The following is a 26,505-nucleotide window of genomic DNA, read 5'->3' as shown; positions in this document are numbered from 1 at the left end:
CAGGAGTTAAGAGGAATTTACTTAGGCAGATAGTGAGGGCACGGAAGTCCTCCGTAAAGTTTTCCTTTCTAACAAGCAGCCTGTAAAATCCAGCTGCAGACATAGATCCGACAGTTGTGCCACTCCTGTTGAAGATGGCGGCTCCATCTTCCCTTCTCTTTGTCGGCCACGTGTACTGTAAGAAGCAGACAAGATGACACCAATCAAATGCCCATTTGCATAATAAGATTAGGGTGGGGTGACCAGCCTTCCCCAAGATCATGCCACTGCACTCCAGCCTGGGGTGACAGAGTGAGTGAGACCCTGTCTCAAAAAAAAAAAAAAAAAAAAAAAAAATGCCAGGCACAGTGCCTGAGGCCTGTAATCCCAGCACTTTGGGAGGCCAACACGGGTGGATCACATGAGGTCAGGAGTTCAAGACCAGCCTGGCCAAGATGGTGAAACCCTGTCTCTACTAGAAATACAAAAATTAGCCAGATGTGGTGGCAGGTGCCTGTAATCCTAGCTACTTGGGAGTCTGAGGCAGGAGAATTGCTTGAACCCAGGAGGCGGAGGTTGCAGTGAGCCAAGATCATGCCACTGCACTCTATCCTGGGTAACAGGAGCAAGACTCCTCAAAAACATAAAATAAAAATAAAGGCTCATGTTGCTGCATTGGCTCATGTCTGTAATTCCAGCACTTTGCAAGGCCGAGGCAAGTGGATGGTTGAGCCCAGGAGTTCAGCACCAGCCTGGGCAACAAAGCAAAACCTTATCTCTACAAAGCATACAAAAATTAGCCCGTTGTGGTGCTGTAGTCCCAGCTACTCAGGAGGCTGAAGTGGGAGGACCACTTGAGCCTGGGGGTGTCTAGACTCTGGTCTGCTGTGATAGCATCACTGCATCTGGGCCACAGAGTGAGACCCTGTCTCAAAAAAAAAATGAATAACCACCTAAAAATAACTTCTCAGAATGATTTTAAAGAAGGCTTTCTTTCTTTTATCTTTTTTTTTTTTTTTGAGACATAGTCTAAGTCTGTCGCCCAGGATGGAGTACAGTGGCATGATCTTGGCTCACTGCAACCTCTGCCGCCTGGGTTCAAGCAATTCTTCTGCATCACCATACCAAGCTAATTTTTGTATTTTTAGTAGAGATGGGGTTTCACCCTGTTGACCAGGCTGGGCTCAAACTCCTGACCTCAGGCAATCCACCCATCTTGGCCTCCCAAAGTGCTGGGATTGCCAGGTGTGAGCCACTGTGCCCAGCCTGAAGTGTAACTTTTGAGGCTAAGTCATAAAAGGCATCATGGCTTCTTCCTCTCTCATAGATCATTCTTTCTGGGAGAAGTTTACCTACCAAGTCCTGAAGACATTGAAGCAACCTTACGGAAAGATCCATGCGATAAGGAACTAGGCTGCCTGCCAACAGCCATGTGAGTGAGCCATTGAGGAAGTGGATCTCCCAGTGCTGGACAAGCCCTGGCTGACATGCTGATCACAACCTCATGTGAGATACTAAGTTAGGATCACCACATGGAGGTGGTCCCTAAGCCCTGATCAACAGAAATGGTGGGATAATCAATGTCCATTGTTTTTTGTTTTGTTTTGCTTTTGATTTTGAGACAGAGTCTTGCTCTCTCACCCAGGCTGCAGTGCAGTAGCACTATCTCAGCTCACTGCAACCTCTGCCTTCTGGATTCAAGCGATTCTCCTGCCTCACCCTCCCGAGTAGCTGGGATTACAGGCACCTGCCACCACGCCCAGCTAATTTTTTTGTATTTTTAGTAGAGATGGGGTTTCACCGTGTTAGCCAGGATGGTCTCGATCTCCTGACCTGTGATCTGCTCGCCTCGGCCTCCCAAGGTGCTGGGATTACAGGCGTGAGCCACCGCGCCTGGCCGCTAATTTTCTTTTAAGAGGCGGGGTCTCGCTGTGTTTCCCAGGCTGGTCTTGAATTCCTGGCCTCAAGTTATCCTCCCGCCTCGCCCTCCCAAAGTGTTAGGGTTACAGACATTACCCACCATGCCTGGACAATAAGTGTTTATTGATTTAAGCCACCAAATCTTTGACTAATTTGTTAACAGCATTAGGTAAATAACATATCCACAAATTAATTTGTCCTGTGAGCAGAGCACTTTAGATATGAATATGATATCTGTATCTCTTTGAATGCTCATGGATAGTTGTTTGCTTCTGTACTGTTTCTTGGCTACAGTTCAGATAACTGAGTTTATATGACATGATCTCTGGATCCATAAACTGTAATTGTGTCATCTCAGAGCCCCAAGTAAGACAGTCATGGCAGTGTGCACATTTTGGACACTGTTCTGTGTTGGTTAAGGTCCAGTTTCTGCCAGGTGTGGTGGCTCACACCTGTAATCCCAGCACTTTGGGAGGCTGAGGTAGGCAAATCACTTGAGGTCAGGAGTTCGAGACCAGCCTCACCAACATGATGAAACCTTGTCTCTACTAAAAATACAAAAATTAGTCAGGCGTGGTAGCACGCGCCTGCAATCCCAGCTACTCCAGAGGCTGAGGCAGGAGAATTGCTTGAACCCGAGAGACAGATATTGCAGTAAGCCGACATCGCACCACTGCACTCCAGCCTGGTGAGAGAGCCAGACTCCCTCTCAAAAAAATAAAATAAAATAAAATAAAAGGTTCAGTTTCTGTTGTTTTGCTATGCACCCAGGACCAGGACTTGGTCATCTCACTCATGAGTAACCAGCTTCTGTGAAAACCAGCTGATGTTGAAACACACACATTCACCCACAAAAGCATGGTGTTATTTTATAGCAAAGGGAGTAGTATGTTCTTAAGACCCTTAATTCCTCCATAAATGGTTAGTCATCTGTAAAATAGTGATAACTGTTTCCACTTCATGGGGTTTTGTAAGAATTACACAACTGGCCGGGTGCGGTGGCTCACGCATGTAATCCCAGCACTTTGGGAGGCCGAGGCGGGTGGATCGTGAGGTCAGGATATCGAGACCACGGTGAAACCCCGTCTCTACTAAAAATACAAAAAATTAGCCGGGCGTGGTGGCGGGCGCCTGTAGTCCCAGCTACTCGGAGAGGCTGAGGCAGGAGAATGGCGTGAACCTGGGAGGCAGAGCTTGCAGTGAGCTGAGATCGCGCCACCGCACTCCAGCCTGGGCGACAGAGCGAGACTCCGTCTCAAAAAAAAAAAAAGAATTACACAACTGATACTATACTTACAAAGTTCCTAGTGCCTCAAACACAGTGTACTCAGTAACTACTAATATTATTATCCCCTAGGATTATCATTACTCCTAGTATTGAAGACATGTTACTTTAATCACCTGAATGCCTTATTTCCTTTCTCTCCCTTGCTCTGTATTTTTATTTTATTTATTTATTTTTTTGAGACAGAGTCTCGCGCTGTCACCCATGCTGGAATGCAGTGGCACGATCTTGGCTCACTGCAACCTCCGCCCAGATTCAAGTGATTCTCCTGCCTCAGCCTCCTGAGTAGCTGCAACTATAGCCGCGGGCCACCACACTCAACTAATTTTTGTATTTTTAGTAGAGACGGGTTTTGTCATGTTGGCCACGCTGGTCTCAAAGTCCTGGCCTCAGGTGATCCGACCACCTTGGCCTCCCAAAGTGCTGGGATTACAGGTGTAAGCCACAGCGCCCGGCCAGAGACCAGGTCTCTTCAAACAAACAAACAAAAACCCTAAATATTGACAATATCATCTGTGGATTCTACCCAGGAAATAACCCACATTAAAATGATGGTTTGTAAGGGTTGGCAGGGGTATAGTGTATTCATCCAAAAACATAACAAATGTGTGATCCAATTATAATAGCAATTATGGGAGAAGCTGTCGCTGACTGATAAGGAGTTATAAAAGAGAAAACTCAAATTTACACAGGCTTCTCAAAAGATCATAATCCTCCTATTGGAGGTGGGAGTCTTCTAGTCACTAAAAAGGTGGAGAGAAATCTCCATGTGGAGGCCCAGATTAAACATCTCCCATCAAAGTGGAACTCATCAAATGTCCTAAGACACCTAAGGCCGTCCCCAGGCGCCCCGACAATAAAAGGTAACCAGAACACGAGAGAAATTACTCTGGGAGTACCTTTCACATTCAAGCTGTGCAGCAGGAAATTTATAATTTGGCAACTGGCTCATCCATTCATTTCTCATTGGTGTGGTTCACGTGTGCTTGCAAAGGTCAGACTTTTGCCCTTCGAATGTCCTCTCTCCCTCTTCCACAGGAAACACCCACATGTGGATCCTTGTTTAAAGGAGAAAGTCCTAGTCCTGAGCTTTTAGTGCGGTGGATGTCATCAGGCCTGGGTTTGCAGCTTGTTTTTTACCATGACAAGTCATATGCGCCCTTAAGCAGTCCCGCTCTTGGTCCAAGCTTCCTGCCTGGGAATACTGCGGTCCTCCTTTCAGGCAGCTGTGAATGACAAACGGTCGCTGGCTGCCGTGACACCCATTGTCCCACGAGAGTTCCCTAGCTGGGCCCCAGTGTACTGGAGGCGGTGCCAGCTCGGGTGCCCCTCCCACAGGCAGGCGCCGGTGCCGACCAAACGCCCAGGTTCACCCAGCACCGGACGCTGGTCCTCAATCCCCGCGAGGCCCCCGGAGGTGCTGGGGTCCCTGCAGGGCCGGGCCACCTGCCAAAGAGCTCCGGCTGCGCCAGAATCGGATTCGGGAAGCTGCGCGCCATGAGCAGCTCCCTGCGGCCGGGCCCCAGCCGCTGGCGGCGGGCGGCCAGCATCGTCCTGGCGTCTGGCTGGACGCACCCGGAGACCGCCACCCCGCCGTCGCGCCCGCCGCCCGCCGAGGGCTTCCGGCTGCTGCTGCTGCAGCGCTCCCCGCACCAAGGCTTCATGCCAGGCGCGCACGTCTTCCCGGGCGGAGTGCTGGATGCCGCCGACCGCTCGGCGGACTGGCTGGGCCTCTTCGCGCCGTACTACAGGCCGCCGCGCTTCGGCCTGGGCCCGGCGCCATTCAGCCGTGCCGCTTTCCCGTCGCTGCCCGACACCGATGACCACAATGCCGACAACACTGGGACGCTGCCTGAGGACGTAGCCTTCCGCATCTGCGCCGTGCGGGAGGCCTTCGAGGAGGCGGGCGTGCTGCTACTGCGGCCCAGGACTTCCCCACCAGGCCCAGCACCTGGGCCCGGCCTCGCCCTGGAGCCGCCGCCGGGCCTGGCCGCCTGGCGCGCCCGCGTGCGCCGGGACCCGCGCCACTTCCTGCGGCTGTGCGCCCACCTCGACTGCACACCCGACATCTGGGCGCTGCACAACTGGAGCGCCTGGCTCACCCCTTTCTTGCGCGGCACCACTCGTCGCTTCGAAACGGCCTTCTTCCTGTGCTGCCTGCGGGAGCCGCCGCCCGTCTACCCCGACTTGGCGGAGGTGGTGGGCTACCAGGTAGGGCCTGCTCATGGCCTTGCTGGGGACCGCAGGGACGTGAGAGGGAGGACCCCTCCCAGCGGCCCAGGCCCCTCAGGGACCCCAGCATAGGCCGAGCCCAGAGAGATTAATCTGCAAGGAATGCTTAGACGGGCAGGAAGCCCTCACTCCTGTAGACCAAAGCCATGCTCTTGGTGAAGCGCTCTCTGCTTTCCTAGGCTTTGGGGTCTCAAGGCCTGGAGCCTGTCTTTCTCCACGTGGTTCCTCCAGCGTGGCCACTGTGTAAGCACTGGTACATGTGTAGACATAGTTCATCTCCACAGCCATTTAATTTGGTTTTCTTGGAGAACAGACTTAATATGATTCCAGTCTTCCTATTTTTATTTATTTTTGGTACGGATGGGGGTCTTGTCTCTTTGTGTTGCACACCCAGGCTCATCTCCAGCTCCTGGTGTGTCCAGAATTGGTTCCTTCCGGTGGGTTCTTGGTCTCGCTGACTTTAAGAATAAAGCCGCGGACTCTTGCGGTGAGTGTAACAGTTCTTAAAGATGGTGTGTCCAGTTTCTTCCTTCAGATGTTCAGATGTGTCCGGAGTTTCTTCCCTCTGGTGGGTTCGTGGTCTTGCTGACTTCAGCAGTGAAGCCGCAGACCTTCGCAGTGAGTGTTACAGCTCTTAAAGGTGGTGTGTCCGGAGTTGTTTGTTCCTCTTGGTGGGTTTGTGGTCTCGCTGGCTTCAGGAGTGAAGCTGCAGACCTTTGCGGTCAGTGTTACAGCTCATAAAGGTAGTACAGACCCAAGGAGTGAGCAGCAGCAAGATTTATTGCAAAGAGCAAAAAAACTTCCCACAGCCAAAGGGGACCAGAGCCGGTTGGCTGCTGGTGGCTCGGGTGGCCAGCTTTTATTCCCTTATTTGGCCCCCACCATGTCCTGCTGATTGCTCCATTTTACAGAGCGCTGATTGGTCCATTTTACAGAGTGCTGATTGGTGTGTTTACAAATCTTTAGCTAGACAGAGCGCTGATTGGTGTGTTTTTACTGAGTGCTGATTGGTGCATTTATAAACCTTTAGCTAGACACAGAGTGCTGATTGGTGCATTTTTACAGAGTGCTGATTGGTGCATTTACAAACCTTTAGCTAGACAGAAAAGTTCTCCAAGTCCCCACTGGACCCAGGAAGTCCAGCTGGCTTCACCTCTGAATCCCACCTCTAAACAGGACACTCCAACTGCTGTTGGGAATTGGGCGATGACTGCTGTAGCTACTTCCTGCTGGACAGGGGCAAAGAAGGGGCCCTGCAGTTGTAGTGTCCTCCAGAGGGGAACTCTCTAGGCCAGTGAAAGGGCCAGTGGGTCAGTCCAGGGGGTCCTCGGTAGAAGTTGTTAGTTGAGCTCATTTGGGTTTCCACTTGTAAGACCATCGGTAGTTTGATGGCCTTGATTCTAGAGGAAGCAAATTTGACAAGGAGGTTAAAAATACAGGGCCTGAAGGCAAGTAATAGTAAAAAGGCTGTCACAGGATGTAGAAAGGGGAGAAGCCATGTTGCCCAACTCCAGAGGTTGGTGTAAGAGTTTGAAAGGCATTGTCTGATTTCAGAAGCCTTTTCCTATAAATGCCGGGCGGCATCTCACACTATCCCTGACTTGTTAGTGTAAAAACAACACTCTTCCCCTAAGGTGCAAAGTTCTCCTTTCTCTGTAGTGAGGAGGTCTAGGCCTCGGGTGTTTTGGAGAGTCACTGCTGCCAAAGAGTCTATTTGGGATTGTAGTTATTATCTTTACTGGATAGATTTTGTTATTTCTTGCAAACTGTCTGAGAAATCCTTTGAGAGTGTGTGGTAGTAAGATAATGAAGTAGATAAACTGGCTATTCCGGTTCCTGTAGCAGTGGCCATTTCTAGCCCTATAAGTAGGGGTGTTAGTTGTATGGCCCTGTGCTGACAGACTTGAGCTTTGAGAGGCACTGATAGGGTCTGATATCCATAAGATTAGAAGTTAGGATAATATATGTTACACTGTTAACTTTTAGCAAACTTTACTTTTGTTGAAAACCTTAAGTTTGGGGTTTCAGTTATTCTTTGCTATTAATAAGACCTCATTCAGTCCATATTAACTTAAAATTGGTATAGATGGCTCCTTCCTGATTCTGTAAGTACTTTAAGGTTTGGCTGAGTGCAAATAGCTTGCATGTTTGAGCAGACCAATTATTAGGCAATTTTCCTAACTCTGCTTCTATAAGAGTTTCCTTATCACGTACTGAATACCCATTGTGTCTTTTTCCTTAATCGCCCAGGAGGAAACATCTATCATCCTGTCCTGAAGGGAATTCCTCCTATGTCTGGTCAGACCTTCAGATTTAGATCCCCCATTAGGAAACTTGCTGGGTTAAGGATTTTTGATAGGAAGGCTACGGGTTGTCAGTGGCCTCAGTGCTTTCAGGCTATGCCCTTGTTTACACTGACAGCAAGGTGTATTGGAGTGTTATAGGGTTACAGAGAGGACCTTTAATTATCAATTGTAGGTTTTATTTTTTATTTTTATTTTTTTGGAGACGGAGTCTTGCCCTGTCACCCAGGCTGGAGTGCAGTGGCGCAATCTAGGCTCACTGCAACCTCTGCCTCCCGGGTTCAAGCAGTTCTCCTGCCTCAGCCTCCCGAGTAGCTGGAATTACAGGTCCCCGCCACCACACCTGGCTAATTTTTGTATTTTTAGTAGAGACGGGGTTTCACCATGTTGGCCAAGTTGGTCTCGAACTCCTGACCTCGTGATCCGCCCGCCTTGGCCTCCCAAAGTGCTGGGATTACAGGCGTGAATTATAGGTTTTAAATTTATCCTGTCTTTTAAAGGAATAGGGTACACTTTTCTTTACTACTTCTATTTCTTTCTCTCTGACTGCTTTGTCTCTTCCTCTCTTTCTTTCTCTCTTTGACTTTCTGTCTGTCTCTTCCTCTCTTTCCTTCTGTCTTTGACTTTTTCTCTCTCTTTCTCTCTGCTGGTCTTTCCCTGCCTCTGCCAGCCGCTTATGCTGCTGTTCTCCCTTCTCCTTCCCCTTTTTGATGGCTTCGGCAGTGTAAGACTGCCACCTCCTTGGGTTTTTGCACTGAGTGCAATAACTCTATGATTTCCTTGTGGTATTTAATGGGGGTTCCCCCGGAGGTTAGGAACTCCCTTTCTTTACATATTGCAGCATGGGCATGTAGGATTAGATAAGCATACTTGCTATCTGTATACACATTTATTCTTTTTTCCTTTCCCAGTTCTAAGGCCTGGGTAAGTGCCACTAGTTCTCTTAACTGGGTGCTGGTCCCTGGGGGAAGAGGTTTACTTTCAAGTACGGTTACATCGCTAGCTATGGCATAACCTGCCCTTTGTATCCCGTTTTCCACAAATGAACTTCCAATGGTATATAGGTTAAGGTCAGGATTAGCTAAGGGGACTTCTAAGAGATCCTCTCGGGCGGCATAAGTCTGGACTACAACCTGTTGGCAGCCATGCTTGACTGGCTCCCCATCCTCTGGGAGAAAAGCAGCAGGGCGGAGGGCCACACATGTATGCACTTGAAGCACTGGTCCCTCAAGGAGTAGTGCCTGGTATCTAAGCAGGTGGTTGTCTGATAGCCATAAACTTCCTTTGGCACCTAGTTTGCCATTTACATCATGAGTAGTCCAGACAGTGAGATCCTTTCCTTGTATTATTTTGATAGCCTCTGACACTAAGACAGCCACCGCCACAACTACCCATAAACAGTGAGGCTAGCCTTTTGCTACTATATCAGTTTCCTTGCTTAGATATGCCACTGGTTGTGGGATTGTCCCATGAGTCTGAGTAAGGAACCCAAGAGCTATTCCTGCTCTCTCTGTGACATTTAAAGAAAACTTTCGTCCTGTGGGAAGGCTTAAGGCTGGAGCTTGAGTTTGTTCCTTCCAATGCCCAGACTTCAGGGTTGATTCCCTCCTCAAGCAGGGGACAAATGGGTAACTTGTTCCTCGTATTCATATAGGTAATAGTTCCAGTTTGGGCTACTATATCCCTCCCTAATAAGGGTGTGGGACTTTCAGGCATAACAAGAAAGGCATGTGAAAAGAGCAAAGTCTCCCAATTACAACTGAGGAGGTGGGAGAAATACCTGGTTACAGCCTGTCCCAGGATTCCTTGGATGGTAACGGACCTTGAGGACAGCTCCAGGACAGGAGATTAATGCTGAGAAAGCTGCGCCAGTGTCCAGGAGGAAGTCAATTTCCTGGCCCTCAATGGTTATACGTACCCGGGACTCAGTGAGAGTGATGACATGAGCTGGTGCTTGCCCCGGGCACCCTCAGTCTTGTTGCATCATCTGGTTGGTGGCTTCTGTCCCAGAGAACCTTTGTCCTCTGGGGCAGTGTGCCTATCAGTGATTGCCTTGGCATAGTGGACCTGGGCGAGGGGGCAGCTTGTTTCTCATAGGACAATCTTTTTTTTAAAAAGTGTCCTTGTAAACCACACTGATAACAAGCCCTACCGGGTGATTGGCCTGCTCCATTTTCTGTCCCCTCTGAACCCCCAAGAGGGCCATGTCTAAGTCTGCAGCCTTTCTCTGATCTCACTTTTCCTTTTGGGCCTGTCCATCTTGATCCCTTTATAGAACGCTGAGGTTGCCAGGTTTAATAATGCTTCTAGAGTTTGTTCAGGGCCCAGGGCTCACTTTTGGAGCTTTCTCCTGATATCCACGGCTGATTGGGTAATAAATTTATCTTTTAGGATCAATTGACCTTCAAATGAGTCGGGTGACAGGGGAGTATATTAAGGCCTCCTGTAGCTGCTCGAGGAAGGCAGAAGCATTTTCTTCCTTTCCCTGAGTTATGGTGGACATCATTGAATAATTCATGGGCTTTTTCCTAATTCTCCTTAGTCCTTCTAGAACACAAGTCAGCAGATGTTTACAACTCCAGTCCCCATGATCTGAGTCGAGGTCCCAGTGGGGATCCATACTGACTTGCTGACATACGGCTTGCTGACTGGTAAGGAATTTATCACTTTCTTCAGCTGTCATTCTATCACTTACTGGACTGAGATACCAGGTATCTCCAAACTCTTTGGCTGCAGCTAAAGCCGCATTCTTTTCATTAAAGGCCAGGGTTTGATCTAACACTAGCATGACATCTCTCCAAGTGAGATTGAAGGTTTGCCCTAGACCCTGTAGGACATCTGTATACCTATCAGGATCATCTGAAAGCTTCCCAAGGTCTGCCTTGATTTGCTTAAAATCAGAGAGGAAGAAGGGGACATGTACCCAGGTTGGGCCAAATTCCTCTCCCCCTACAGCTTGAAGGGGACATAACCTATAGCCTGGGGGTTTTTGTGGTCCTTTGGAGATTTCTTTGCTTGTTTCCTTCTGGGTGGGGGAGATTAGAGGAGGCTTACCATTAATAGGAAGGGGAGCTATAGGGAGGCTAGGATATGGGGATAAGCTGAGAGGTCCTCCTGTGGGATGTAAATTGCAAGCTTTGCATAGTTGCGTATTCTCCTTCAATGAAAAGAAAGCTTGGACATAAGGTATTTCACTCCATTTGCCTTCCCTCTTACAGAAAAGGTCAGGCTGCAGGCTACTATTGTAGTTTATACTTCCCTCAGGTGGCCATTTTTCCCCATCAGAGAGAGAATATTGGGGCCAGGCTGTAGTGTAGAAAAAAATGAGCCACCTCTTTTTCAGGGTTTGTGGGTCAAATTGGTCCCAATGGCTTAGGATACATTTCAAGGGTAAGCCTGTTGATGCCTGAGTGTTTCCCATCTGAAAGACAAAACTGCCTGCAGTTTTGGTTTGTTTGTTTCTCCCCCTGCCCAAGAACCCACAACGGTCCCTGGACCCTGCTGATTGGAATAGTTGCACTCACCAGTGCAGCAGCAGAAACACCTCTTGCCCAAGAACCTGCAACAGTCCCCGGACCCTGCTGATCAGAATAGTTGTGCTCACCGACGCAGCAGCAGAAACAACCCCTGCCCAAGAACCCACAACAGTCCCTGGACCCTGCTGATCAGAATAGTTGTGCTCACTGACACAGCAGCAGAAACACTAGTTCTCCTAGACCACAAGGAAGAATGAGGAAGTTCGGATTTAGTGGCCTTTCCAACACATTCTCGAAAACCTGCACCCTTGCCCGTCCTCCTAGACCACAAAGAGGACCAAGAAAAATTGGATTTAGTGGCCCTTACTGACGCATTCTCGGAAACCTGTTAGAGTCCTAAGCATTCTCTTGTTAGTATTGGGACCTTACCCATGTCCTATAAGGATGTTATGCCCCCAAAATGAAGTGGAGGGCCATACCCTGAGGGAGAGAAGAGATCTCCAGAGTTGAAGGAGTGAAGCCTTTTGTCCCCACTTATATGAATAGGAAGGATACAATTTCTGAGGCTCCCAATATCCTAGCTTCAGGAATATCTTTTGTTAGGCCTACTTATCTGAGGAGGGATTCTAAAATTCCAGATAGTCCCCCCCTACAACGGGGCTTTGAGCAAAAATTATGTCTTTCTGATTGGTAAGCCCAGGTGTCTAAAGAAGGTAAGAGTCCTGAAGTTTATACTAGAAATCATTCTTACAGGAGAAACTAGAAAAGCACCAGAGACGGAGTGGTTTTTAGAAGTCAGACTAGCCTTGAAGAAAGGCGAGAGGAAGTTTGTCTGACAGGCATTAGGACCCAGGAGGCAAGGGTCAGGATAGATAGGATAGATGGGTGAGTCTCACTTGGGCGACATGACTTTCAGAGTTCCACTCATGGCTGCAGGGTCAAACAACTTGTTTGAATCCTGGAGCTGAATGGCTTTCTTCTCTGTCAACCCTCGGCTCAGACCAGAAGTACAGGAAAAGCAGAAGCTGGTTCCAGGCAAACCGGCACTCCCAACTCTGAAGAGTCCGGGGTTGTTAGCCCTTTCCCAGAAAGTTTGACACGCGTGTCTTTAGTCTAGCAACCACACTAGTTGCTTTTATTTAGCCCCCAAATTCTAAGGAAAAAATAGGACAGAATAGCAAGCAAAAGGGGTCCGAAGGCACTCACTACTTGGCAATAGGTGATAGTCCCTTCGTGGTCACCAAAATGTGTCCGGAATTGGTTCCTTCCAGTGGGTTCGTGGTTTTGCTGACTTCAAGAATGAAGCCGCAGACCCTTGCGGTGAGTGTTACAGTTCTTAAAGATGGTGTGTCCAGAGTCTGTTCCTTCAGATATTCAGATGTGTCCAGAGTTTCTTTCTTTCAGTGGGTTCGTGGTCTCGCTGACTTCAGGAGTGAAGCTGCAGACCTTTGCAGTGAGTGTTACAGCTCTTAGAGGTGGCGTGTCTGGAGTTGTTTGTTCCTCCTGGTGGGTTCTTGGTCTCGCTGGCTTCAGGAGTGAAGCTGCAGACCTTCGCGGTGAGTGTTACAGCTCATAAAGGTAATGCAGACCCAAAGAGTGAGCAGCAGCAAGATTTATTGTGAACAGCAAAAGAACAAAGCTTCCACAGCATGGAAGGGGACCCGAGCAGGTTGCTGCTGCTGGTTCGGGTGGCCAGCTTTTATTCCCTTATTTGGCCCCACCCACATCCTGCTGATTGGTCCATTTTACAGAGCGCTGATTGGTCCATTTTACAGAGTGCTGATTGGCTCGTTTTTACAGAGTGCTAATTGGTGCATTTACAAACCTTTAGCTAGACACAGAGTGCTAATTGGTGCATTTACAAACCTTGAGCTAGACACAGAGTGCTGATTGGTGCATTTTTACAGAGTGCTGATTGATGTGTTTACAAACCTTTAGCTAGACACAGAGCACTGATTGGTGCATTTTTACAGAGTGCTGATTGGTGCATTTACAAACCTTTAGCAAGACAGAAAAGTTCTCTAAGTCCCCACTCAACCCAGGAAGTCCAGCTGGCTTCACCTGTCACTGGGCTCAAGTGATTCTCCAGTCTCAGCTTCCCGGGTAGCTGGACCCACAGGCACCTGCAACCACGCTTGGCTAATTGTTTTATTTTTTGTAGAGACTGGATCTCACTATGTTGCTCAGGGAGGTCTTGAACTCCTGGCCTCAAGCGACCATCCAGCTTCAGCCTCCCAAAGTCTTGGGGATTATTGGCATAAGCTACTGTGCCTGGCCAGTTTCAGTCTTTTAAAATTTATTGGCCAGTACAGTGACTGACACCTATAATCTCAGCATTTTGGGGGAAGAAGGCCAGAGGATAGATTGAGCTCAAGAACTCAAGACCTGCCTGGACTGTAACATACTAAGACCTCATATCTACAAAAAATTTTAAAACTTAGCTGGGCATGGTGGTACATGCCTGTGGTTCCTGTTACTGAGGAAGCTGAGGTGGGAGGATCCCTTGAGCCTGGGAGGTTGAGGCTGCAGTGAGCCATGATCACACCACTGCACTTCAGCCTGGACAACAGAGTGAAGCCCTTTCTCAAAAAAAAAAAAAAAATTATTGAGACTTGTTTTATGGCCATGAATATGTTCTATCTTGGTGAATGTTCCCTTTGCACCTAAGAAGAATATGTTTTCTGCTGTTTGTTGGTATTTGGTAAAAATGTAAAATTAGGTTGAGTTGTTCATAGCATCTTGCAGGTTTTTGTTTTTTTTTTTGAAATGGAGTCTTGCCCTGTCACCTAGGTTGGAGTGCAGTGGCCTGATCTTGGCTCACTGAAACCTCCACCTCCCAGGTCCAAGCGATTCTCCTTCCTCAGTCTCCTAAGCAGCTGGGATTATGGGCGCCTGCCACCATGCCTAGCTAATTTTTGTATTTTTAGTAGAGACGGGTTTCACTGGGTTGGTCAGGCTGGTCGCCAACTCCTGACCTCAGGTGATCCACCTGCCTGGGCCTCCCAAAGTGCTGAGATCACAGGCGTGAGCCACTGTGCCTGGCCAGTCTTGCAAGTCTTCTATATCATTTCCTTGTTTCATCGGGTGCTGAGAGAGGAATGCGGAAATCTTCAACTAATAATTGTGGAGTTGTCTTTTTCACCTTTTGGTTCTATCAAATTTAGCTTCATGTATTTTGAAGCTCCCATGTAAGGTACTGACTGTATCCACATTTAGGACTTTTAAAAGTTCATGGATTAACTCTTTGATGATTATGAAATATCCTTCATTATTCCTGGTTATAATCTTTATTCTGAAATCTGAAGTTTACTCTGTTTGATATTAATATAGCGCCTCTGACTTTCTTTTGATTCATGTTAGTATATTTTTCTATCCTTTTAAACTATCTTTGTATTTATTATTATAAGTGTGTTTCTGGCTGGGTGCAGTGGCTTACACCTATAATCCCAACACTTTGGGAGGCCAAGGAGGCCTGATCACCTGAGTTCAGGAGTTTGAGACCAGCCCAGCAACATAGCAAAACCCCATCTATATTAAAAATACAAAAATTATCCAGGTGTGTGGGGGTCTGTCCTGCAGACCCTGACCCAATGATGGATGAATAACGTGCACTGATACAGATACTCTGCATTGCCAGTGTGACTGAGCATCAGGGCTACTTACAGACTCCCAGGAGAGTGCTGTAAAAAGTTGCGACCTAGGCCTTGACCAGCCAGCAAGACTCGCATTTATTCAATAAAGATTAATTGACAAAGGCTTGTGTCAACACCACTAGAGGGTAATTGACCTTGCAGACATCCCAGATAGAAAGCAATTAAGCACCTGCGGTAGATCAAGGGTTAGTCTTAGGACCACATAAGTAAACAAACGAGTTAGATAAACTCCCCACATTCCTTTGTATCTACTTTAATTTATTTAACTAAAGGTGAATGGACTAGGCTGCCTTCAGCCAGATCTGTTACCAAAGTTAGGCAAACTCTCAGGCCTTCCAAGAGGGTTTCTGGCTATTATAACTAAAATTTTTCCCACCAGCCTGACTGAACCCTCACACAGGTGGAGATAGGAGAATTGCTTGAACCCAGGAGGCAGAGATAGCAGTGAGCCAAGATCATGACACTGCACTCCAGCCTGGGCAACAGAGTGAGACTCCATCTCCAAAAAAGAAAAAAAAGTGTGTTTCTTGTAGGCAGCATATAGTCTTGCTTTTTATCCAATATAAAAACTTTTGCTTTTTAGTTGGAGTGTTTATTTATATTTGTTATTGTCAATAAGATTAGATTCACATGTACTGTCTTACTGCTCATTTTTTGTTCCCATCTATTTGGACTGTTTTTCTTATGACTGTTTTATTTCCATTATTAACTTATTAACTATGTCTCTTTGTAGTTGCTCTAAAATTTGCAATAGACATTTTTCATTTCGTTTATAGAGTTAGAACCTTGCAGCAATATATTTGTTTTTTCCCTCCTGTCCTTTATGCTATTGTTGTCATACATTTGACTTTTATGATAAACTCTACAATACACTCTGATTATTTTTGCTTTAGACCATCAATTTTTTTTTTTTTTTGAGACGGGGTTTCGCTCTTGTTGCCCAGGCTGGAATGCAATGGTGCAATATCAGCTCACCACACCCTCCACCTCCCGGATTCAAGTGATTCTCCTGCCTCAGCTTCCCCAGTAGCTGGGATTACAGGCATATGCCACCACGCCCAGCTAATTTTGTATTTTTAGGAGAAACGGTTTTCTCCATGTTGTTCAGGCTGCTCTCGAACTCCCAACCTCAGGTAATCCGCCCACCTCGGCCTCCCAAAGTGCTGGGATTACAGGCATCAGCCACCACACCCAGCCTAGACCATCAGTCTTAATGAGAAAAAAATGTCTTATGTTTACCTGCATATTTACTATTTTTTTATTGAGATGGAGTTTCATTCTTGTTCCCCAGGCTGCAGTGCAATGGTGCTATCTCGGCTCACCACAACCTCCGCCTCCCGGGTTCAAGTGATTCTCCTGCCTCAGCCTCCCCCAGGTAGCTGGGATTGCAGGCATGTGCCCACCATGGCCAGCCAATTTTGTATTTTTAATAGAGACGGGGTTTCTCCATGTTGGTCAGGCTGGTCTTGAACTCCTGACCTCAGGTGATCCACCTGCCTCAGCCTCCCAAAATGCTGAGATCACAGGTGTGGGCCACTGTGCCCAGCCTTTTTTTTTTGAGATGGAGTTTCACTGTGTCACCTAGGCTGGAGTGCAGTGGCGTGATCTTGGCTCACCACAACCTCCACCTCTCTGGTTCAAGTGATTCTCCTGCCTCAGCCTCCCGAGTAGCTGGGATTACAGGCACCCACCACCATGCCCAGCTACTTTGTGTATTTTTAGTAGAGACGAGTTTTCACCATGTTGGCCAGGCTGGTCTCAAACTCCTGACCTCAGGTGATCCACCCAGCTGGGCCTCCCAAAGTGCTGGGATCACAGGCATGAGCCACCATGCCCAGCCACATATTTACTATTTTTAGCCCTCTTTATTCCTTTGTGTAGCTCCAAATCTATCTCTGGTATCCTTCTGCCTAAAGAAGTTTCTCTAATATTTCTTGTAGTGTAGATCCTATGACAATGAATACTCTAACTTTTGCTTGCTTGAAAATAACTATTTTGCCTTTGTTTTTGAAAGATACTTTGGCTAGGTATAAAATTCTAGGTTGATAGGTTTTTTTCTTTATGTACCTAAAAATATTGCTGCCTTATTTGCTAGTTTGCATAAATTTCTTATGAGAGGTCTGTTACCACTCTTGCAGGTAATTTTTTTTTTTTTTTAGACAGAGTCTTGCTCTGCCGCCCAGGCTGGAGTGCAATGGTGCGATCTCAGCTCACTGCAACCTCCGCCTCCCGGATTCAAGCAATTCTCCTGCCTCAGCCCCCTGAGTAGCTGGGATTACAGTCACGTGCCACCACGCCCAGCTAATTTTTGTATTTTTAGTAGAGACGGGGTTTCACCACGTTGGTCAGGCTGGTCTCGAACTCCTGACCTCGTGATCCACCTGCCTTGGCCTCCCAAAGTACTGGGATTACAGGCGTGAGCCACCGTGCCCAGCCTCTTGCAGGTAATATTTTTTATTTCTTTCATCATGTTGATGTTTTCCTTTGTATCTTTACAGCATTGTTTTTTAATGCCCTTTTCTGCTAACTTAATCCTTGCTATAATTTCTGGGTCTGTTTCTGTTGACTTACTTTTTTTCTAGTTTTGGATGAAGTTTTCCCACTTCATCATGTCTTGCAATTTTTACTGAATGTTGGATATTGTGACTTTATGTTGTTGAGTGCTGGATCTTGTCACATTCCTTTAAACAGTATTGGACTTCGGGCCGGGCACGGTGGTTCATGCCTATAATCCCAGCACTTTGGGAGGCCGAGGTGGGTAGATCACCTGAGGTCAGGAGTTCTAGACCAGCCTGGCCAACATGGTGAAACCCCGTCTCAAGTAAAAATACAAAAATTAGCTGGGCATGGTGGCAGGTGCCTGTAATCCCAGCTACTTGGGGGGCCAAGGCAGAAGAATCAGTTGAACCTGGGAGGCAGAGGTTGCAGTGAGCCGAGATCGCGCCATTGCACTCCAGCCTGGGGGACAAGAGCAAGACTTCATCTCAAAAAAAAAAAAAAAAAGTACTGGACCTTGGCTGGGTACAATGGCTCATGCCTTTAACTCCAGCACTTTGGGAGGCCAAGGTGGGTGGATCACGAGGTCAGGAGTTCAAGACCAGCCTTGCCAACATGGGGAAACCCCGTTTCTACTAAAAATACCAAAAAAATTAGCCAGTCATGGTGGCGGGCGCCTATAGTTCTAGCTACTCAGGAGGCTGAAGCAGGAGAATCGCTTGAACCCAGGAGGCAGAGGTTGCAGTGAGATGAGATCACAGCACTGCACTCCAGCCTGGGTGACAGAGCGAGACTCTGTCTCAAAAAAGGAAGAAAAAAAAAGAGAGTATTGGACATTTCCTAGCAAGTGATTGCAAATTACGTTAATTGTCTTGAGGTTTAATTTTTAAACCTTAATGATTTTAAGTGATTTTAGCATGGGCCTATAGTAGCCTTTATTCTAGAGCTAATTTAGCTGCACTTTTTTTTTTTTTTTTTGAGACATACTCTCACTCTGCTGCCCAGGCTGGAGTGCAGTGGCGTGGTCTTGGCTCACTGCAACCTCCACCTCCTTGGTTCAAGTGATTCTCATACCTCAGCCTCCTGAGTAGCTCGGATTGCAGGCACGTGCCACCATGCCTGGCTAATTTTTGTATTTTTAGTAGAGTCAGAGTTTCACCATGTTGGCCAGGTTGGTCTTGAACTCCTGACCTCAGGTGATCCGCCCACCTCTGCCTCCCAAAGTGCTGGGATTACAGGCGTGACCCACTGCACCTGGCCATTAGCTGCACTTCTAAATGGGTGACCCTTATAAGGTCTACTTGAGTGCTGCTTATGTTCAACATGATCTCTCCACTGTGATTGGAAGAAATTCGAATAATCCTTGGCCCCAGGTGAGCTCTGGGAGTTTAATCTTAAGGCTCTCAGGTAATTGTTCTTTCTTCAGAAATCATTCTCTCCTTACGTATACAATGGTGAGTAAAGTAAAATACTAATAATAGGAAAAAAAAGAGGCATCATTCTTTCCTGGTCTCATGTGGTTTCACCTTATGCATACATAGATAAGTGTTGAGCAAAGATTCAAGTGCACCCTACACAGATTTCTAGAGCTCTACTCTGTAGGTCTTTCCTCTCAGGTACAGCTTTATCCTTGGTTTCTCTTTCCATGGTTTGAGTTACCCTCAGTCAACCAAGGTCTGAAAATATTAAGATATTTGGAGAGAGAGAGAGAGAGACCACATTCACCAACTTTTATTACACGAAATGTTATCATTGTTCTAGTTTATTATAAGTTATTGTTGGCTGAGCATGGTGGCTCATGCCTGTAATCCCAACCCCTTGGGGGCCGAGGCAGGCAGATTACCTGAGGTCAGGAGTTCGAGACCAGACCAGCCTGACCAACAGGAATAAACCCCATCTCTACTAAAAATACAAAATTAGCTGGGTGTGGTGGCGCATGCCTGCAATCCCAGCTACTCGGGAGGCTGAGACAGGAAAATCGCTTGAACCCGGGAGGCGGAGTTTGCGATGAGCAGAGATCGTGCCATTGCACTCCAGCCTGGGTGACAAAAGGGAGACTCCATCTCAAAATGATAATAATAATAGTAAGTTATTGTTAATCTCTTACTGGGCCTAATTCATCAATTAAACTTTATCATAGGTGTGTATGTGTAGGAAGAGCATAGTTTGTATAAGGCTTAGCACTTCCTTGATTTCATGCCTCCACTAGGGATCTGGGAAAGTATTCCTCTTGCATAAGGGGAGACTACTGTATGCTGCTTCCCAAATTCTGCTGTATGGGCTTCCCAAAATCCAAGCTGTGTCTCAAGTCAGTGAAAATCCCAGGCTCTGATTAGTCTCTTGCTCCCTGGGTTGCAGTCTGGGAATTCCCTTTAAGCAGTAACCCTGGCCATGGTAGGACTCACAGCCCATTGTGGCGTCCCAGGTGGCTGTGATTACAGGCGTGAGCCACTGCACTCAGCAGGAAAGCACTGCATTTTATACAATGCTTTACTAGTAAGAAGTAATCAGTAAGTGATAAGGTATTGTAACCTGTGGTCTGGACTAACCTAAACAGGTTGGATTAAGTGGGTTGATGCCTGCCAAATTTAACCCTTTGTCTTCATTGTTTTCACTGAACTCATACGGTTGCCTTGGAAATAACATAGAGAGATTGGGTGGTCCTTTGAGGCCCAGGGCTCTGTTTTTTAAATGCCATTTTGGCCAACTGCAGAATGATTAGGGGACTCACTGAACTCATAGATTGCTGGGTACCATACCAGGGCCCTGGGAATGTGAAGCCTTCACAGGCTTCTCAGTCAATGTTTAAGCATGTACGAGCTTGCAAACCTTTGACCTACAGTCATCTAAAGCAGAAATCCATTCCAAATCCCAGGGCTTGGGGGCGAGAATCAGTTTCTCCTAGGTGTATAAGTGGATATTTAGTAAACCAACTAAAGAACAACCTTATGGCTAGGCACGGTGGCTCACACCTGTAATCCCAGCACTTTGGGAGGCCGAGGTGGGTGGATCACGAGGTCAGGATTTCAAGACCAGCCTGGCCAAGATGGTGAAATGCCATCTCTACTAAAGATAGAAAAATTAGGTCGGGCGCTGTGGCTCACACCTGTAATCCCAGCACTTTGGGAGGCCGAGGCGGGTGGATCACAAGGTCAGGAGATGGAGACCATCCTGGCAAACACGGTGAAACCCCATCTCTACTAAAAGTACAAAAAATTAGCCGGGCGTGGTGGTGGGCGCCTGTAGTCCCAGCTACTCGGGAGGCTGAGGCAGGAGAATGGCATGAAACCAGGAGGTGGAGCTTGCAGTGAGCCGAGATCACACCACTGCAGTCCAGCCTGGGCGACAGAGCGAGACTCCATCTCAAAAAAAAAATACAAAAATTAGCCGGGATGGTGGTGGGTGCCTGTAGTCCCAGCTACTTGGGAGGCTGAGGCAGAGAATTGCTTGAACCCGGGAAGTAGAGGTTGCAGTGAGCCGAGATTGTGCTACTGCACTCCAGCCTGGGCGACAGAGCAAGACTAGGTCAAAAAAAAAAAAAAAAAATCATGCCTGTAATCCCAGCACTTTGGGAGGCCGGGGCTGGTAGATCATGAGGTCAGGAGATCGAGACCATCCTGGCTGACACAGTGAAACCCGTCTCTACTGAAAATACAAAAAATTAGCTGGGCGTGGTGGTGGGCGCCTGTAGTCCCAGCTACTCGGGAGGCTGAGGCAGGAGAATGGCGTGAACCCAGGAAGTGGAGCTTGCAGTGAGCCGAGATCACGCCACTGCCCTCCAGCCTAGGTGACAGAGCGAGACTCCGTCTCAAAAAAAAAAAAAGAACAACCTTTGAGTTTATTCCATATCCATTGAATCAGCTCTTTTTATCTAAATGTCTATGGAAAGAAGGCTCAGGAAGGAGAGGAGGTTTTAGAATGAAGCCACTGAAGTTTACCGGGCAAATACTGCCTGGCTGAAATCCTACCAAGTTATTACTCTCTCGACTGTAGGCTGAGTCATGCCGGGTTGACTTCCTGAAAGCTGCTGTTGCTCCTGATGCTTCACTGCCGTTGTACCATGTGGCACACATCACCACATCACAAAGCATTTTGGTTGCTGAAGTCCCCATAGGGCCTAGGAGAGCTTTGTGGTGTCCATCATTATATCCTCAGGATCTAGCCAAGTACCCATTTCCCAGAGGAATGAACAGGCACCAAATTCTCCATCTACTGTGATGAGTTTACCCTTCGGACTCTTTCTTCTTTCAGCAAGGACCAGAACCACCTTACCCTCTCTGCATCTCCCGCCTCTTATGCTGAACAGCTCTCCCAGGTCAAGTCTTGGGGGTCTGCCCTGGTTTATTTACTAGTTCTGAGGATCAGTGTCCTAATAAGCAACCTCTTAAGAGGATCAACCCAGCTTTCTTCACTGAATCTTTTCATGTTGTCTTGGAGGGATCTCGCAGGGCGCATTAATGAATTCATTTTACACATTCAATTCTACCTTAGGTACTGGTCTGACTGTCTCAAATCTCACATTGTCTATGGCATAAACCTTAGGAAACCCTGCCTTTGTCTTTCACAGTGGTCATCTCCATCAGAGGCAACTGAAAGTTTCTTATCAAAAGAAATTTGGTTGCCACCCCCACAGTTCTACGAAGTGAGAAGACTTGCAAACTTTGCCTCTCTCTCTGACTTGCACAAATTTTGTTTGGGTCGTGCATTAGAAGGACTGGAAAGGTGGCTGCCGATCATCTTGTTAACTGCTGATGGGATGGTCCATCTTTTACCAGGTAAACCAGTGAAGCATCAGTGCTTTTGTTAGTATTCACATTCAGTGCTCTGGGCTGCATGGCAGTATTGCCCAACATAGAGACAGGAATTACAGTCTGTGTTTTGTAATCTACAGGGTATTAGCTAAGTAAGATCAAAGCCTATAAAATATCCATATTATTATAACCAGAAATTCTGCATAATGTCATATATATATATACACATACATTTATATTAATATATTTCCTAGACATTGACAAAGGTCTTTCTCATATAATTTGTCACTTTTTTTTTTTTTTTTTTTGAGACAGAGTCTCCCTCTGTCACCCAGGCTGGAGTGCAGTGGCACGATCTTGGCTCACTGCAACCTCCATCTCCCAGGTTCAAGCAGTTCTCTGCCTCAGCCTCCCGAGAAGCTGGGATTACAGGTGCCCGCCACTGCGCCCGGCTAATCTTTGTATATTTTTTTAGTAGAGATGGGGTTTCACCATCTTGGCCAGGCTGGTCTTGAACTCCTGACCTTGTGATCCACCTGCCTTGGCCTCCCAAAGTGCTGGGATTACAGTCATGAGCCACCGCGCCTGGCCAATTTCTCACTTTTTTGCATTTTAAGTTTGAATTACGAGAACTCGTAAATTGTCATCTAATTTGAATTAGGGAGCTTTTTTTTGAGACAGAGTTTTGCTCTTGTCACCCAGGCTGGAGTGCAATCTGGGCTCACTGCAACCTTTGCCTCCTGGGTTCAAGCGATACTTCTGCCTCAGCCTCCCGAGTAGCTGGAATTACAGGCATGTGCCACTACGCCTGGCTAATTTTTTTGTATTATTAGTGGAGACAGGGTTTCACCATGTTGGCCAGGCTGGTCTTGAACTCCTGACCTCAGGTGATCCGCCCGCCTTAGCCTCCCCAAATTCTGGGATTATAGGCATGAGCCACTGCACCCAGCCAACTTTGTTTTTTTTTCAGTTGAACATAATTTCAATTGAAATTATGAATTATGAAATTATGAAGAAAATAAAAATAAAATGTTAACTCTATCTCAACTGAAAATACAAAAAAAAAAAAAATTAGCCAGGCATGGTGGCACACACCGTAATCCCAGCTGCTCAGGAGGCTGAGGCAGGAGAATCACTTGAACCCAGGAGGTAGAGGTTGCAGTGAGCCAAGATCATGCCACTGCACTCTAACCTGGGTGACAGAGCGAGACACTCTGTCAAAAAAAAAAAAAAAAGGCCTGGCACGGTGGCTCACACCTGTAATCTCAGCACTTTGGGAGGCTGGGGCAGGTGGATCACCTGAGGGCGAGAGTTCGAGACCAGCCTGACCAACATGGAGAAACCCCGTCTCTACTAATAATACAAAATTAGCTGGGCGTGGTGGTGCATGCCTGTAATCCCAGCTACTCAGGAGGCTGAGGCAGGAGAATCACTTGAACCCAGGAGGCAGAGGTTGTGGTGAGCTGAGATTGCACCATTGCACTCCAGCCTGGGCAACAAGAGCGATACTCTGTCTCAAAAAAAAAAAAAAAAAAAGATTTATTACTCAACCTACAGTGGGAAAATTTAGCAGTTTTGATGTAATTTCTCTAAACCTGAAGATGATAAGAACAGCCCACTTTGAAACATCAAAAGTATATGGATATCAAGGCCAATCTTAATATCAGTATTGAATAGAATAAAGAGAGTCATGAACTAGTATAATAGTTACAGTTCACAGTGGAAACATACCAGTCACAGATGTTTATGGGCCCAAAGAAAACTCTTGGCTGGGGCGTTGTGAGGGGATATTAAAAACACAAGAAAGAGGACAGGTGCAGTAATTCACGCCTGTAATCCCAGCACTTTGGGAGGCTGGGGTGGGTGAATTATTTGAGGTCAGGAGTTTGAGACCAGCCTGGTAAACATGGCGAAACCTGTCTCTACTAACAATACCAAAATTAGCCAGGCGTGGTGGCAGGCACCTGTAATCCCAGTTACTCGGGAGGCTGAGGCATGAGAATTGCTTGAGCCCAGGAGGTGGAGGTTGCAGTGAGCCGAGATTGCGCCACTGCACTCTAGCCTGGGCAACAGAGTGAGACTCCATCTCAAAAAAAAAAAAAGATTAAAAAAAACACAATAAAGAAATTAAGGTAAGCTCATAGAATTAGGTTAATTAACAACTATCTCAGTTCCAAACATATTAAATAGATCAAAATAAATACTGATTTAACAACTATCTCAGTTCCAAACATATGAAACAGATAAAAATACTGATTTGTATGTCATTAATATATTGGAGTGATTTATAAAATAATACTCGATGGAATTAAAATTTTATCCCTTCTGCCATGGTGAAAAATAATTTTGTATTTAAAAATAAAATCCAATTTTTTCCTTTTTCAGGTGATGAGCTATATTTAGAAGATTCAGACTTTTTGGAAAATCTTATGTCTACTGAAAAAAAGACTGAGGAAATCATGAAGGAAGGCAAGCAATTTCACCGGATAGTGACATACAATCGCCACCTTTATGATATCCACGTGACTGTTCAGTCAAAGTATAAACACGTTTATCCTAAGAACTCTGTAGTAAGAAAAAGCCATTTGTAGGGTGCTTAAGCTTGTTTGTAAAATGGCCTACTTGAAGTCCTCATGAATAATGAGGGTTGACTTTCATTTTCTTGAAACTTAAGGAAGTTTGTGCCTATAAAAGTTATTGCAATTCAGTATTTCTTTTCTTTTTCTTTTTTTTTTTTGTGAGACAGAGTCTTGCTCTGTCGCCCAGGCTGGAGTGCAGTGGCATGATATAGGCTCACTGCAAGTTCTGCCTCACGGGTTCATGCCATTCTCCTGCCTCAGCCTCCTGAGTTGAGTAGCTGGGACTACAGGCGCCCGCCACCATGCCCAGCTAAATTTTTTTGTATTTTTAGTAGAGACGGGGTTTCACCATGTTAGCCAGGATGGTCTCGATCTCTTGAACTTGTGATCTGCCCGCCTTGGCCTCCCAAAGTGCTGGGATTATAGGCGTGAGCCACCGCACCCGGCCTTTTTTTTTTTTTTTTTTTATTTGAGACAGAGTCTCACTCTTGCCCAGAACCCAGGCTGGAGTGCAGTGGCCCAATCTCGGCTCACTACAACCTTCGCCTCCCAGGTTCCAGCAATTCTCATGCCTCAGTCTCCTGAGTAGCTGGGACTATAGGCATGTGCCACCATGCCCCACTAAATTTTGTATTTTTAGTAGAAACAGGGTTTCACCATGTTGGCCAGGCTGGTCTCGATCTCCTGACCTCATGATCCGCCTGCCTTGGCCTCCAAAGTATGGGATTACAGGCGTGAGCCACCGTGCCCAGCATGGTGTTTCTTATATCAAGTGTTTTAGGGAGCTCTCTTGCTTATTCCATTCTTTAATCCTTACAGTGTGCCACACGTATGAAGTTTATAAAGTATTAATGATCTCATTACCCAAAACAAGAACATAATTTCACAAGGGTTACCACTTCTGTATTGTTTTATTATCTCAAAAATTTAAATAACATGTTCTGCTGCTTTATTGTTCTTGCTCTCCACCGTATTAGCACCTTCCCTGATGTGCTTTGGAGGTTGATCAATGAGTTTCTGAGACTTTCTGCTGGAATTACTTTAGGGGTGCCTTATTAGATGATGAAAAGTAGGCTGAGATACCCTTCAAGTGACCTTGTCATTGTTTTCTTGCTATGTCTTTAGCTTAATGATTAAGATACAATTCTTTTTAAAATCAAATGGTATTATGTTTCCCAAATTAGAAATCGATTTTAGTTAACATTTTATTTTATTTATTTTTGAGACAGAGTCTTGCTCTGTTGCCCAGGCTGGAGTACAATGACACAGTCTCGGCTCACTCCAGTCTCTGCCTCCCGGATTCAAGCGATTTTTCTGCCTCAGCCTCCCGAGTAGCTGGGATTACAAGCACCCACCACCACGCCCAGCTAATCTTTGTATTTTTAGTAGAGACGTGGTTTCACCATGTTGGCCAGGCCGGTCTCAAACTTCTGACCTCAGGTGATCTGCCCACCTCGGCCTCGCAAAGTGCTGAGCATGAGCCACCACACCTGGCCTAGTTAGCATTTTAAAGAAACACAAAGCCATAACAAAAACCATCATTGTTTGTATTCCACACTGTTAATGAATGTAAAGAGGTTAGAAATGTAGTGTTTGATTAATGATGTTTATTTTTACTGTATTTAATATGAGTAATTTTTCATCATCTTTCAAGAGGAATAATATTTATTGATTAAAGGTGAGAAATGATAGTGAAGACACCAATTCCATGTCCAGATCTTGACTGTATCATGCATTGTACAATTGATTTCATATTTTATGAAATGCCTTAGTTTTCCTACTATAACATAAAGACAATGATGAATAAAGTTTATGTGTATGATTTAATCCA

The 26,505-nt window shown here is 46.4% G+C and overlaps 1 protein-coding gene and 1 long non-coding RNA gene across 2 annotated transcripts; one reads left to right on the top strand and one right to left on the bottom strand.

The window, feature by feature from the left end:
- On the bottom strand, positions 1 to 4,480 carry LOC115836957. Its single transcript, XR_004031970.1, has 2 exons — positions 4,084 to 4,480; positions 1 to 175 (listed from the first exon to the last, which is right to left on the bottom strand). It is a non-coding gene; the product is annotated as an uncharacterized LOC115836957 (long non-coding RNA).
- Positions 4,091 to 26,505, top strand: NUDT19 (nudix hydrolase 19). The gene is made up of 3 exons (XM_003275053.3): positions 4,091 to 5,395; positions 21,912 to 22,119; positions 24,481 to 26,505. Exons 1-3 carry the CDS (start codon positions 4,682 to 4,684, stop codon positions 24,684 to 24,686), a joined length of 1,128 nt encoding a protein of 375 aa, XP_003275101.1. The 5' UTR covers positions 4,091 to 4,681; the 3' UTR covers positions 24,687 to 26,505.

This window comes from Nomascus leucogenys, chromosome 10 (genome assembly GCF_006542625.1).
Source record: "Nomascus leucogenys isolate Asia chromosome 10, Asia_NLE_v1, whole genome shotgun sequence".
Lineage (NCBI taxonomy): Eukaryota > Metazoa > Chordata > Mammalia > Primates > Hylobatidae > Nomascus > Nomascus leucogenys.
This window is presented reverse-complemented; position numbering and strand designations above follow the sequence as displayed.